The sequence below is a fragment of the Platichthys flesus genome, chromosome 9 (genome assembly GCF_949316205.1).
Source record: "Platichthys flesus chromosome 9, fPlaFle2.1, whole genome shotgun sequence".
NCBI classification, from domain to species: Eukaryota; Metazoa; Chordata; class Actinopteri; order Pleuronectiformes; family Pleuronectidae; genus Platichthys; species Platichthys flesus.
The window spans coordinates 19,232,732-19,248,694 of NC_084953.1; the positions used below are offsets into that span (position 1 = coordinate 19,232,732).

Below are 15,963 nucleotides of genomic sequence, written 5' to 3' on the forward strand. Positions count from 1 at the left end.
TAATAATAATAATAATAATAATAATAATAATATGATAATAATAATAAATTAATAATAATCGAGCAGGCCATATACTCTTATCATCATACCTCATTATCTTGATTATAAATAATGCATATCTTTGGCAACTGTAACAGAAGGCCGCACACATTTGGAAAACGTGGAATCCAGTGCTGACTAGAGAACAACGCGTGCTTGAGTTTCTGTTGTTTGATTTTATGTGTATGGTTGAAGTCAATGGAAAAAACTCGAGGTGAGTTGTTCACATTTAGCCACTAGATGGCAGTGTCCGTTTAAAGTACAAATACTGGTGCGCGTGTGACTCTTGAAAGGCTTCTGCTCCTGATCTGTTGCACAAGGTAGGAACTGGATGTTGTGTTCATCCTGCCTGGTTCTTGCGCTGAAGATTTTATCGTGAGTTTGAAACGATAGAGGAGCTGGCGCACGGACCTATTTTTATCAAAATCTGAGAAGATGCACAAATCTTCCATCTTTTGCTTCGTGTTCAAACTGAACATCTTCTGATGATTTTTTTTTATATTAACTAAAACGTTATTCCGATTCAGCAAATTACTATATCACTCTTCCACAGAATACCAATAAAAATATGAATGAGGCTTTAACCGCCTCATGTTCCTAGTATTTGTAGTAACAGTGGAGTATATACAGGTAAAATAAAGGATTTAATGAAGGAAATATATTTGCTTATAATATCAAGTGGTCAAATTGTTTCGTTTTCTCACTGATTTTCACTGAAACGAATAAACATGGTCTTACACATTTCCTGTAAAAGCACATCTAATTGATTCAATTGTTTCAGAGTTCAAAATATGAAAAAGAGAAACATCATGTCGAAACCACCGCCCAGACACGCTGAGGACCAGTAACTCCAGTGCGCCTGTAGTGACGTGAGCCCGCCACTGGGGGCGCAGTACCCCCACGCTGCCCATCTCCCCCTTACTCGTCCCCTTGCAGCCTGAGAAAGTTTTCCATGCTGGGATGGAGGTGATTACCCACCGCTAGCTGTGGGAAGAGGGCTGAGCCTTTCAAGCTGCTGGGGGAACTTGAAGAGAGCAAGGGGAGGAGGAGGAGGAGGAGGAGGAGATGAAGGATTGATATAACAAGAGCGTCTGTCTCTGTGCAATCCTCAGTCACTCCAAGTGTTTGAACCCGGAGCGAAACAGGGGAGCGGGCTTTCCATTCATCTGCAGCGCTGAGCAACTTTTCCTCTTTGAGTCTGTGGCGCGGGTCCGTTCACTTGATCTCACTTATTAACGTTATTCTAGATTTTTCATCACAGCTGAAATACGAGACAACGAAGACGCACCAGCACATCTGCTGCTTTTACGAGTCCTCCGAGTTTGTTTTCCCGCACACTTGCGTGACATTTGCGTGAAGGACTCGAGAGCCTGTCAGAGTTTCTCCAGCTACACCGCGTGGTGCGGGACTTTTCAGCTGATCCGGGGAGTTCTCAAATGCAAAAGTACATGTATGAGAAAGCGATGGCTCAAGAGACAAGGAACGGTGGAACCTCTACATTAAATAACAACAACGGCGTTGACAACAGCAAGAAGAAGCTGTTGATAGCGCTCGACATCTTCTGCCTTCTTCTCGGTAAGTTTAGGAATAAGTTTAGTCCTTATTTTATTCGGTGTTACATAGTGAAATGTGTATTTTTTTATGACACATGATCTGGTTGAGGACTACATGCAGAAGTGTCTGACACCTGCACACCATACAAACGTTTAACAACAAATACATTATATCAAATTGTTGGTGACAAAAGCCTTATCTTTGTAAAACTTGAGTGTTATCTGTGACCACAACACAACTGATCCTGCAGCATGTCGTTATCAACCAGCTCAACACACCAGCCCATGCTGGAGGCGCGGAACCAAACAAACACACAGAGTTTCAGGGTTTAAAAATCCACTTTACAACTTGATATCTCACAATGAAACAACCACACATGACAAGTGTACTGTCACATTCACAGGATAAAAACCTGCTGTATAGTTGAATGTTTACTACATCGATACAAGAAAAACCATGATGTTTTTTCAGTTGAATAATGAATCACATTTTTCATATACATTGATTATTTCCAAGTCCACGGAGCATCCCTGGGTTTGTAGCTGCAGTATTAATGTGGTAACCTGCCCTTTTGACTGTCCTGGAAATAGCCTGTTACACCATCCTGTGCCCCTATACCCTCCCTCGCCTGACCCTAACCCTCCAGAGGTGCCATTCCAGCTAGATATTTCAATACATACAGTCGAGTTGCAACTTGGCTGAAGTGAAAATCGAGGTAATTAAGGTATAGATTCCCCACTGATGCAGTGGTGATGCCAGGGGGGCCTTGGCTGCACCTATCTGCTCAAACAGACAACTTGTTAGTGCTGTTGTGTTACTTGTTATTCTGCGAGCGTCCCGTCCAGATGCATTGTGCTGTGTTTGTGTGTGTGTGTGTGTTGCTTTGATAACTGGTTTGTTTTTTGGCCGCTGTCACTCCAGGCCGGTCCTTTCCAGCTCCAGCGGCCCCCCTTTCTCTGCCTCTCTCTTTTCAATCCCTCTGTCTCCCCCTTCTCTCTTTTAGAAAAGGATTATGGGAGTTGCGCTTTAACTTCTACACATTCTCTCCCAGAACTCTGCAAATCCCTGGCCAGCTGCCCCCTGATCGCTCCACTTCAAATCGCTTTCTCTCTCTCTCCATCTCCCTCTCCCCAGCCTCTTTCTCCCTCTCCGTCCGGGGGAATGCATGGAATAATTGCTTAAGCATGTGTTGTGGCAGGGGAATGCCTCTCCAGTAGAACAGGGAGAGATGGAGAAGCAGGACCCGTGGCTGACCTGGCATTAGAGGAGCAGGTGGGAGCTGCATCAACAGCTCTATATAGAGAAACTGAAGCATCAAGGATAGTAAGGGGATATGTGACGCTGCCACACAGGAGCAGGAGTTTATTAGCCGGGATGTTACCAATGGTGCAGATCAGCTCCACATCTCTCAAGTGCTGTGTAACAGAAGCTCATCTGCCTGACACACACAACGTTTTCCAGTGGGTTTATGTTGGTTTGCTCATTAAAGAGCCTCAGACAGAGAAACACTGTTTCATCAGCACTCATATAAATGTCATTGAGCTTTGATCGCATGTGGAGTGAATTTCCTGCACAAACCAACTTCCTCCGCTGGTAAAAGCTCTCAACTGTCGGCTCTGCTTCGCCACGGAACTACACACACATGTCAAAGATATTCACAATGCATGTAAGCGCACGCACACGCACACACACACACACAGACCCAACTGGTCGCATGGATTCTCCTTTGTCATGCTAAACACTATCTGGCTGGCCCATAGATGATTGGTTGGCCCACTTTACTGGTTTCGGGGAGGGGTCACATGTGGGGGTTTTAGAGGATGGAGGGACAAAGGGGGGTTAAAGGGAGAGGGAGAAAGACCAGGAGTAAGGGGGGGGGGGGGGGTTATGGGGGGGGGTGCTGAATGAGGAACAAGGAATGCGGGCGTGTAGATCTTTTTCCTGTGTGTGTGTGCATCAGACAGTAGTGTACACTGGGCAGCTTGTTAATGCATTAACATCTTATTACCTTTAATAAGGTCAGCTCTGCCAGCTGGTGCTGCACACACACATTTTGTATCACCTTTGTATTAGTTGTCAGTCCGGCAGCCATACACCCTCAGGCTTAACTAATGATTGTGTTTTCATAAAGGACATCTGAGGCCATCTATTATCACACACGCACCGAGGACACACCCAAGTGCACAATCTGAAAAAAATGATCCTTTCTAATTTGCTTTGGTAATTAAAGCGAATAATGTATACAGCCAGCTGGATCATAATGGTGATGAATAACTGATATGAAAACACACACTTGCACTCTCACCTAGCAGTCAACTGCGGGGACCAGAGTTAGAGCGTACGATGCCGGCAGCTGAGCACAAGCATCATCTTCTGGTTTCACGTTGGCTCGGGTTCCACTCTTGCTGAGCGGCAGAGTTGATTTAGCGCTGCTATAAGCAGAACACGCACAACCACCATACACTCCCTATAAATACACAAACTTCACCGCAGACTGACGAATATCATTCTTCTCTCCTTCACCGTCTCGTTTGGGCTCGTGAACATGGCTACGCGCTGTCTGAAAGCCAGCTAGCATGCACCTTAAAGTGGATGTTTATTGTGAAAACACTTTTTGAACAATAGAGCTCTTAGGAAACCGTACCTCCAAAAGTAGCCTCACTTAAACCCTGATTAAGTTTTACACAATGCTGTGGAGATTAGGCATCACAAATTTACTTGTGTGCATAACATCGGTTTGTATTCGGGTCATATATTTTTGGATGCTGTTGCCTCTTTCTTCAATATAAACATGGTTTGTGCTGCACTTTCTCCCATGACTTTGGGTCATGTAGGTTCATATTTGAAGGACCAGTGTGTTGGATTTTGTGATTGCTATTAAGTGAATATTACCTTTCCCAAGCATGTAGGTGAGCAGAATAATGTGAAAGTTCGTCCCTAGGGCCTTGTTTTGTACGTTCTTTTCGTCTGTAGAATGGTAATTCCACATAGCAGATTCTGCTGAAGAGGACCCACCTTAGTTATAGTCTCAGGTATCAGTTAATTGTACACGAATGAAAGCATAATCATGTACTTTATACTTCATTTCTGCCAGTAGATCCCCCTATACCCAATACACTGGACCTCTAAAAGCACTACAAGGTCTCTCTGTCCACTGGTGACATCTGTTATTATAACAGATGTCATAATGTTATTATAGGTGTGCTATCTGTTCTGATCTGTGATACAGTCAGGTGCTCAGTGACGTGATTTTCCACATGCGATAGACGAGAAGATTGTGATTAGCCCCAGAGAGGAGCCTGACCTTTAGGTCCCGGGGGAAGCAGCATCATAGCCAGCCCTGGAGCGTTTACCCTATATGTCTCTATACCCAACTCTTGCCTCCCCATGCGCTGCTATAGCATTACAGCCTTCAGTCACACAGCCGCTCATTAAAGCTGGAGAGGTTAAACCTCCACCTCAGCCACTTCAATCCTGAGTCGCTCTCCAAATATTTTCCAGAATTTCTCAAATTCTTCATCTGGCTGCACCACCGTGGTCAAAGACCCTTGATGTGACAAATGGTGCAATTTTAGGAGTGAGTGAACCAGGGGGCATGGAGTGTGTGTGTGTGTGTGTGTGTGTGTGTGTGTGTGTAGTGTGGTGCTCAGGAAAGGGTGGGAAACGGAAAGGTAGTGTCGGTCGGAGGTAGGTGTGGTTGTGAAATTAAATCCTGTCTATTTTTTTTCTCTCCAGTCCATTTCCATTCCTCCTTCCCCCCTTTCCTTCCCTCCTTGCTCCTTCTCCACTTGAGCAGGTCTTTCCTCCTCTTAACTGGTTCTGCACTAATGGAGAGAAATGGATTGGAATAGCACTGGTGGCAAAAGACTGGCACATTTTAAAGTTAGTTGATTGTATGTGTGGTTTCAGCAAAAGTTGAGTAAAACATACTCGAGGAATCACACCACTTTTCAATGGACTGTGAAGGTACTTCCAAGGACCTCATCTTTTTAACAACAGCAGATAAGACGTTTATGCCAAGTGTCTAGTCATAACCTGTAATCAAACAGTAAGCAGGAGCCCCTCACAGACAAACCCAAACACAGGCTTCTACCAAAGCCACTGACCTTAATCCAAAGGCAAATATACCGAGACATTCTGCATGAGTCTGTCTGTGTGGAGGCAGGAGCGGGGAAGAGAAGAAAAGAAGTGCTATAGACTCCTTGTTATATATATATATTTATAAAGAGAGGAAAGAATAAGGATGTAGGTAAAAAGTAGTTTATTTCCCCCTTGAAATCTGCCATGTCCTGCATGGTTCTTAACCGCCCTATGAGACTTGTTAAGTTTTATGTCAGGGAGGTACCACGTGCTTCTACTGTAGAGAAATATTGAAGGTGATCGTGTTTTCTTTGTCCCACTGTTGTTGCTCCTTGTCAGTCTATTCTTCTGTTTGGCAGATCAGGTCAAAGGTCAGGCAGAAAATAGACTCATATAGGACAAGTGCCTCTAGTTCTCTTTGTAAGACATTTCCTGCACTCGTACACAGCCGAGGGCTTGATGCAGACATTCAATAGACATGAGCAGAGGAATAAGTAACAACTATCTCAATTGATATCAACAATTGATATGCGTTTGGTATTTAGAATGTGTTTGCATGTGTGTGTGTGTACATGTTTGCATGTCTTTGTGCAGTCTGTGGCTGCAGGGGTTGGTCTGTAGCGGGTGGTGCTGTCTGTGTGTTTATGTTGCGGCTGCAGGACAAGGCGAGGTTGGGGCTCTTCAGAAGGTGAGGAGCGTCCTCTGGCAGCGCGGAATCATTCTATTATGTCATAAGATATAAATCAGCAGATGTTCATGACAACACACGTGGCTACAGGGCTACTAGTCCCTCAAGAACGACTGTAACTCTAAGTGTACATTATGGTGAAGATGTATACTTAAACTATACTGGTCAGGCTCTGGGTGTGTGTGTGTGGCATTTCCAGCCCATCATTGGGACATGTGGCTGGTTCATGCTGGTGGAGTTAAATGACAAAGCCTGAGGGTTTGTGTGTGCGCAGGGCTGTGTTTAAAGTTGTGTAGGTGTGAGCGTGTGCATGTGTGTGCGTCCTGCGGGGTTTTTTACGAGGCAGAGGGAGCGCCCAGAGCTGTCGTTAGATGGACTCTGTGCCTGAAGGGGGAAATAGTCTGTGGATGTCTGAAATGTGTGTGTCGGGGGGGGGGGGGGGGGGGGGGGGGGGTAGCATGTGGAAGGCATCTGTGGCTTGATTTGGGTGCGCGTGCATTCGTGCCCCATGTGGTTCCCCTGGGTAGGCGGAAGGTTTCAGGTTGAGTAATGTGACAGTGTCTCTTTATGCTGGAACCAGACACACTCATCCCTTTGAACTATTTCTTTCACTGCCTCCATCCTGGCAAACAATTAATTTAAAGTTAAACAGTCAAGCGGCAGCTTGTCGTTTATTCTGCGACAACAATTGTGTAATAAAGCCTCCGTGTCTCCTGTGTCCCTTCAACTTCTCTGATTATAGCCCTCACAGATAAACACCCTCAACCTGCTCATTTAGATCATCTTAGATTACTGGGCAGGAACCTTCCATAAAGGTTTGTCGGTAGTATTTAAGCTTGTGTGTTGTAAATGAATATTTTGTGTAAATCCATGTGCAGGCAGCAAACTCATTCATAAACATCTAATTGTCCTTCACACCCATGATAATAATAGCTTTACGATTTCTGCTTATTACACTGTCGTCTTAGTTTCTTTATCCTCGTCTTTTTGGGCCCGGGAGTCTCCTTAAACCAGCAGTCGTGTGAGTAATGATACTACGAGCTCTTTAATGTAAATGAGAGCAGAGGCAGCAGATGATCTTTTACAGCTCAGCTTCATCAAGGCCAACAGACTGAGAGCTGCAACCCTCATTACATCTCTCCGTTACACCACACTGTCCTCGCCGGGGCCTCCCTGCTGTTACACAGGCCCCTCTGTCTGTCACTTTCTCTTACTACATTGGCCACAGCAATCCCCTGTGTTTGCGTGTGTGTGTGTGTGTGTGTGTCCATCGATGGGGGGTTGGGGGTCAGAGAGATTTCACTGTTCCACTGAGAACAATACCCTTTTTGATGCATCTCAGCGCTCTTTGTTTCGTTAACGAGGACCAATAGGCCGGTGGGCAGACAGACAGAAGGAGGATGGAATGGAGGGGAGGGAAAATTGAATGAGATAGAGATGAGAGAGAAAGACAGAGAGAGAGAGAGACTCCTCACTCTGCACTCAAGTCCTGCTTGATTATCTGTCAGTGGTTTATGGCGGTTGTGGCTTCGAGCTGTATTGTTGACTGGATTGTGGGCCGTGGAGCTTATCTGCTCAGCTGGGGCTGGCACTGTGTAGTAATCAGCTCAGCATCATTATTGGCGCAGGCCTTATCTGTGCCGCAGCCACTGAGTCCTATCCTGTTTACATACAGAGAGGAGGCTCAGCTGACGCGGCTCCCGGCGACACTAGAGAACGACATGCACTGCGTTCACACTGTTGCTCCAATTTAACACCTATTGTCTCCAGATAATCACAGTCCAGAGTGTGTGCAGGAGAGAGGAGAATATTAAAGGAAGGGATTGCCAGAAAACGGAGGAGGTTGGAGAGTGAAGATTAGGAGAGCATTGTCCAGACAGAGGCATCACGTTTCAAAGACTCCACAGTCCTGCTCTCCACAGCCTGGCTTTTGTCCCATAGGGTAATAATGCCATTATGGCAACAACAGAGAAACGCCCTGCCGGCTACTCAACCAAACAGCCAAATAGCTCCATGTGGCCCCTGGGCACTGCTCAAGTTTCCCTCCATTGGAGCAGCTGTGTGTTCGTCCTCCTCCTTCAACTATCAGTGCAGCCAATCATCATTAGGAATGTCTGGTTTGTAACAGACCTTTTAAAAATTACTTTAAAAACATCCCCTCGCCTCCTCTACATGCTAAAGTAGACCACAGCTGATTTACCACAGAACAGTGTTGGATCCAACAACACTCCACAGGGCTGGCAGCATCACTTCAGAGGCTGCCCTCGCAGGTGCCTGCTGGTAAAAGTCCCCCAGAGGGTGTCCCGAGAGATGCCTGTGTGTAAAAGGCATTTATTCCTGTGAATAAAATCTCTCTGAGTAAGCACATGCTTCAGCCAGCGGCCCCCCAGTCGCTGTAGCATTCACACAGAAGGGGAAAAAAGCACGGGGATCCAGTCTGTACACCACTCTGCTGACCTCAGCCACTCCTGGGTGTTTGTGTGCACGTGTGTGTGTGTGTGTGTGTGTGTGTGTGTGGTTCTGTCCATGTCTGTGTATTTGTGAGCTTTGTACATGTGTGAGACATATCAGCAGCTTCTGGAAACAAAGAACTGATATCTGGAGCCACACATCTGTACCAGTGTACACATGTATGTGTCCGTCCACATGCTCATGAATGTATGTTTCCTAAACAGTGATTATGCATACTTACAAAATCTGGGTTGTTTTTATTGGGCTGAGTTAGTTTGGATTGCGAGAGCATTTTTAAAGCCCTCCATGGTCCACAACTTAGGGAAAATGTTTGAGAAAGACTTTGCTGTAGTTGCCAGTGGAACCACAGTAATCCACTTTAACACCCACATAGCCACACACACAGGCACACACACAAATATATAATCAGCAGTGTAACAGTGACCGTTGTGCCCTGCTCTTGTGTTCTACAGTTTAATCCTAGAGGTATGTCACATCCCTGACCTCTGACCCTTGGCCCTGGAGCTACTTCCAGGGTCTGTCATGAACCTCAGCTAACCTCTGCACTCTATTTCCAAATGCCTGGAAGGCCACACATATTCATGCTGCTGGCTTTTGTGACCTAAAGATATAGTTAAGTGTGTGGGATTGCAGCAATGTGTAATGTTGGATATGTGACAAATGTAATCACATGCAAGGCGGCTGCTTGGTAGGCTGTATTTGAAACCCCAGAGGTCAGGGCACTCCTTAGTTGAAAGCTAGGTGTGGGCCATTTATAAATGTTAAGATAGCTCTTCATATAAAGTTAAACTGGGGCTGACGATGAAATTACAAGCTCATTTAAAGGAGTTACTATTGATGTAATTAATTAAGATGCAGCTTATAAACATATACCATATATTAATTAGAATAGTAATAACTTTATTTGTATTGCATTTTTCAATACAAGTAACAAAGTGCTTTACAACTAACAATATGAAACTTACAAACAGTAAGTAAAGTCACACACTTCAAATAACCACTACACAGGATGTATCCTTGTTGTTAGTGATGTAGGCCACTTTAGAGTGTCCACGGACACATATTGTGTTGCAGGGTGTGTGTAGATGTGGAGATCTGAATGAGAGAAGTATGAGAAGCGTCGTCAAAAGACTGAGATGGGCCAGCCTAAAATAGACAAGAGTATGTAATGGATCTGTTCACGTTAATCCATTTGTCTGTGTCATAACAACACACACAAAGATATATCAGATTGTTGTCATGTGTGTGGCGGCGTCTGTTCCTTTTGGTGAAATGTTATATAAAGGGATTAGAAGGATTGATAATATTTTTCATATTTGATATTTGACTTGGTACTACACCACAAGTCAAGCTGCAGCATAGTGTTGTAATGTGTAGAAGATTTTTATTGTAATACTCAATTAATTTTTATAGTTTATAAGTTGTTTAAAAATAGAGGAAACTGCCCATTTTAGTTTTCTTGGATTCAATGTTTTAGGTCTGTTTCCAGTCCAAAACCCAAAGAAATGTAACTTACAACTTTATAAAACTGATAAATGAAGCACATCTGTACGATTGGAAAACAAAGTGTTCAGCCTTTTCAGCAATGATCAGAAAAATAACATAAATTTATAAAAAAAAATCTCTAAACCAAAGCCTTTTCAAATAATATTAATAATAATTAGTATTTTATACATATGTTTTAGTTCATACATCTTTCAACACACCCACGGTCACTACAAAGTTAGGAAAATGTTTAAATAATATAGTCATTATTAATTATAATTAATAAAATATGTCCATTCTCGATGCTTTGGATCTGTTTGAGTTGGTATCGAAAAGCATACCTAAGTGTAGCAGCTTATTCCTAAACAGCTATTTGATCTGTTTTAGTGAGAGAAGGTAGGAAAGACTTTGATTGGCCAGTCTATGGAGTCACGACCCCCCCCCCCCCCCCCCCCCCAGCCTCTAACCCTCCTCTGAATCGCCCTCTGTCTCTGTCGAGCTGCTTCTCAGAACGGGTCACATGGTGGCTTTGAGAGACAGGAGGAGGAAATCCTCCATTAGAGTCCACCACAATGCCTCTTCCTCTGGCCGGCTCCGCCTCCCATTCACCTCTCACACAGAGCACTGACACTCCGGCTCAATCACTATAATCACGATATCATTCTAATTCTGCCGGTGAAAGCCAGTAAAGCCCATTAAAATGTCAATAGAGTTGTGAGAGTCATGAGAGCGGGAAGCTCTCCACTCTCGTCTCAGCAGACATGCAGGTGCTGCTCTGCAGGGAAATTAGTGCCATGTCAAGGGGAATCAACCTTTTGCGCAGGGACGCAGAGCTTTAGCTGGAATAAGAATAGCTATTGTTTCCTGCTCTGGCCGGTACACTCTGTCTTAAGATGAGGGGAAATAAAAGAACGTTGCTCATCCTCACTCCTCAGGGCCAAGGAACTTTGGACTGCATACTAATGAGCACGATGTTAAAAAGACCAAAATCCTTACAAATTCCAACAGTATAATGCATTTTATTCCCTTTATGTCCGTCGGATATGTAAAAATAAGAGTTAGTCCTGTTAGTCCTGCTAATCTAACCGCTCACTTGCAATGCAGTACCAAATTTAACTCCAAAGCCAATCAAATGGGACGCAGTTGGCTAATCCCTCTCACGTAAACGAATGCGTTTATAAACACAGACATGCTGTGCATAGCAATGTGACATACCTAAACTTAAAGCGCACCAACAGATGCACACACTCCATGTACAATCACACGTGGACATACTTTAGTGCAGTGATTTCTCACAGGCAGCAGAGCATGAACATGGGAGTGAATTTACAGATGGAAAATAAGTACAACACACGCAAGTCCGCACACTGACGCACGCACACACACAAAGGCCTTGCCATGACCTCTGCACATAAACACTGCCCCCCCCCCCCCCCTCTCTCTGACCCGTGGTAAGTAGTCTTTAGTGGTGTGCAGCGGTTCTCCTTGTAGCCTGAAAGAGAGAAGTGCATGACAGGATCTGATAAGACAAATAGAACTGTTCCCCAACTCGCCAAGCCACCCACTTTGGGTGTGCTTTTTTCTCCTTCCGATCTGCCATACTTTCACAACCTTTTTCCCTTCCACTTTTTCACCCTTGATGTGTTTTTAGGCTCCAGTTATTCTCAGACGCCTGCTTGTGCTGTTTAAAAGCAGCTCAGTGGCTTGATACCTATTAGGGCTCATTGGCCGTAAAAGTACAGAACATTACTCTATCCAGTTAGGCAAAAACTAGCCTCTGTGTCAGGGTTAAGGCCTTTGCAGGGGAAGTTCATTGTGTTCACAGCACGTGTATAAATAAATATGATCTCGTGTTATGTAAATCACATTTATACGCAAACTTTGATATTCTCCATCATTGAAGTTTTCGGAACAAGTTTGATTTGCTGCATTTCTTCACAGCTGTCAAAGACTTCCCGAGAGAGGTTTGAGCTGGTAGACCTCACAGAAATTCGATTTCTTCTTTTTAATATGCGGTCTCAGTGCTGTTACAAATCAAACTGGACCACTGACATCCTAAAATAGACTTGGAAGCTTTGTTGCGCAGCTCCTTGATTGGAATGTTGAAACTCCTTCTCAGGATTGGATGAACCCAGTGTTTTCTTGTGAGAAGACCACACAATAATCTTCACTATTTTCAGAACAAATAGGATAACAACACACATAGGATTCTGTGCGTGGGGATTTTTATTCAAAGATGGACTTGGTGTGCATTGACCTTTAGAGGTAAGACAGTGCAGCTTGCTCTGAATCCTTGTTTTAGTAAGGATTGGAGAATCACTGGCATCCCCGCATGTTACTGCCTTCCCCGACAGACCTTGTAAAATAGTTGTTTTTTAATTCACTGGCCTTTTCCAACTGCCGAGCCCATCGCTTTCTTCCTCTCCCCTCTCTGTTCTTATCTGTCCCTCCTCTGACACTCCCCCACCTCTCTCTTCCTCTGTCTCAGGGTCAGCGGACCCTGTGAAGGTCAAACTCTCTTTATCCCACCGCCGTAAAACAGGTCATATTTCTTAACACGTCTGTTTGCAGATGCGGCGCTGATGGGCTGCAGTAGTCGTGCTGGAGTGGGTTTTATATTGCGCTGAGGGTTTCACAGACTGTCTGTGGTATGAAGAGTATGCCCACATACCAGGCTGTTTTCAGGGGGTTGGCATTGGTGAGTGGGGGGAAGCACAAAACAGCTTGGTATCGAAAAGCTGGACAGTGTGTGGACAAGGAGGTATTCACTAATTCTCAATACTTAGTGTTGAGATGCTCAGATTGCTTGCTCTCACTTTAACTTTTTATTCATTCAGAGGGTCAACTGTTTCTTGTGGCGTTCTCTGATTGGTTTAGCCTTTAAGCATTGGTTTGCATGTGTGTGTCTGTCTGTGTGTGCATGTTTCCCATGTCTGTTAAGCCAATGACCTCCTTTCACTTCTGCTCATTAGCATATGAATCCCCCCACCCCGACCCACAAGTAGGCCAGAGAGGAGGAATGTAGAAAGAGAGGGAAAGGGAAGGAGGAGAAAATAGAAAAGGAGATTTAAGATTTGAGACTGGCGTGAGAGAAAGCGTGTCTGAAAAAGTGTTTTTTACCCAGCTGAGTGTTTACCCGACAGAACTCAGCTAGTGCACTCACTTAATGAGGTTTCTCACTTTTGGGTATCAAACTGTAGCCAAGTTCAGAGGGGCGTTAAGCCAAAAGACTCACAAGAACAGGAAACGCACCAGAATCCATCCATCTGAAGTCGTGTCTGAAGTCCGACCGTCCGGCCCTGGATCAAAGCCCCGAAGCTTACCCTGCGTGTTGTGTGGATAGTGCTCCTCAGACACCACCAAAGCCTGACCCAGCCCTGTGTGGGCCCTCCAGCAGCCTGTCGAGCCCTGGCTCTGCACCCTGTTTGTGCAGGTGTCTGCCTCGGTGACCAAACCATCTGCTGCCCTTTGCTAACCACTGGAGAAAGAAGCAGAGGGGAGGGAGCTGGTTAGCAACAGTTGGAATCATCAGAACTACAGGAAAATGCCAATATTTGCGGCTTTCAGCTATTTAACCAAGAAAATAAGTGTGGCCAGAGGATTCTCAAGACTGAGGCTACATCCATGGAGTCTGTTCAGTTGCCACAGACATGGATTCCTTATTCATGCTCGCTTGACAGTTGAATTAGAAAGTTTTCCTTAACTTAAAAATTCTCAATTATATTCTCAATGATATTCCAAAGCGCTTCGCATGCAGGACACAAATTTGATAATGATAGTTTTCTGTGGTCACAAACCTCCACGACCACTGAAATGAAAATAAAAAATGTAGTATATCACTATATCTATAATAGTGTTGGCATGAGGGACCACTCAAGTGGGAGTATATGCTAAGAAGCTGTGAGTGCGTGCATAACAAAGTGAGTTTTGAGGTTTTTCTTAAAGAATGTAGTTTAGGCAACCAGCGAGTGTTGTGTTTTTCATAACAGCAGAGTAACACAATCTCCCTCTCCCATCACTGGTTAGACGACAGCTGAGGTTCTCAGCCGCATTAGGAGCATTCATGTGTAGGTCTCTGACCCAAACGGCAAATATCCCTGTGATGTGAGCCAACCACACAAACCACATGTGGAAATATATTCTGTGCAGTCTGACTTTGAATGCATATGTTGGTGTGTCTGCGTGTGGGTCTTCATGATACCTACATGTCTTGAGCTCACTCTATTTATGAGCTATGGTCATATACACACACACGGCATATATGCTCTCATGAAAAATGTTCCAGAGTTGGGTGGGCTTAGTGTAGTCCCCCTCGGCACTGACACATTTTTAAAGCCCTCAAGAAAAACGTTGAAAATCGTGGCCAGAGTTTACACGTCTGTGTGTCTGAAGATTTGTATTTTCCATTTGTCACGACAAAACCTGGCTGTGCAAGAACATCAGCAAACGATTGAATCAATATGAACAACTCAGTATCTATTACTGCTTTCAACTCTTTGTCCATTTTGTTGTTAAGGTGTCTGGACAAAGTTCTTACATGTCATCATCTTCCTCACGATAAAGGTGTTTGGTATTTTGGGATACATACTTATTTGCTTTCTTTTCAATAGTTGGATAAGAAGTCTGTAAAGCTGCATCTGTCACGTGCTCTGCAACCCTGAACTTTACTAGACATATACCTCGAGGAGCTGTATGTAAACACAAATGTTCCTATCACTTGATTCCCCCCCCCCCCCCCAAAAAGAAGGACTTTACCCTGCCAGCTCATTACTACAAAGTCCACATTAACCAATTAAGCTGGTCATTGTCAGAGAAAGAGCTTTTAATTATCTTATCTGGAATGGCACTCTCTTCCCTTGTAATCCGTCACACCAAACTCCGCACAATGTATTGACCTTGTCCCTATGTTGCTGTGTTTCATTTGTCTCCAATAATGGACCTGTGGGGCTAAATGTCAGTGTGTATTTGCTCTGCCAGGAGGGAGGAGGCCCTCATGTTAAAGAGTCTCAAATCTCTATAGCCTGGTGTCAGACCGTCAACAAGGACAGCAGGAGAGAGTTTGCTGAGTCAACAGAATCACACACACGCGCAAACACACACAGACACGAACACACACATACCTTGGGGATTTTTTTTATATGTTTGCTTTAATGTGATATTTCTTTCCTCAGCTTACAGGTAAGTGGCGTTAGTCATATGTACTGTATGTAAGTGTGTGTGGGCTCATCAATCCAATCCGTGTGTGTGTGTGTAGCTATGCTGCCGAGCCTGGTTCTGCACCGCAAATCGGTTCGACCCTACCAGAGGGGTCTGTACTGCAGTGACTCCAGCCTGAATTACCCCTACAAGAACAGCACTGTTTCCTCTTCAGTGCTAACTGCTGTTGGGTTGACACTGCCCGCGGTGTCCGTAAGTCCCCCCCCCCCCCCCCCCCCCCCCCTAGCACACAAGGAGCGTCGGCCATGGGGAACATGGGACGCAGAAACGGGGAGGGCAGGAATTTCATGGCAGTGGCGGTGAAGGAGTGACAACACACCTGGAGCATTTATACAGCTAGTAAAGTTGATGTAGTATGATTTTGATGTCATAGTTTGATCCAACTTTAAAGAGTCACTCCTTTGCTCTAGGCTGCTCCGACATGACCA

At 44.7% G+C, this 15,963-nt stretch overlaps 1 protein-coding gene across 2 annotated transcripts in view; it reads left to right on the forward strand.

Moving 5' to 3' along the window:
• The first annotated feature begins 1,042 nt into the window (after positions 1–1,042).
• The window catches only part of plpp3 (phospholipid phosphatase 3), a 30,839-nt gene continuing 15,918 nt past the window's right edge, over positions 1,043–15,963 (forward strand). Inside the window, exons 1-2 of one of the 2 annotated variants that reach the window (XM_062395355.1) lie at positions 1,043–1,614; positions 15,573–15,727. In XM_062395355.1, the coding sequence (XP_062251339.1) occupies positions 1,476–1,614; positions 15,573–15,727 (294 nt within the window). In that variant the 5' untranslated portion in view covers positions 1,043–1,475. The remainder of the gene's footprint in view (positions 1,615–15,572; positions 15,728–15,963) is intronic. The other variant, XM_062395354.1, reaches the window with a different exon arrangement.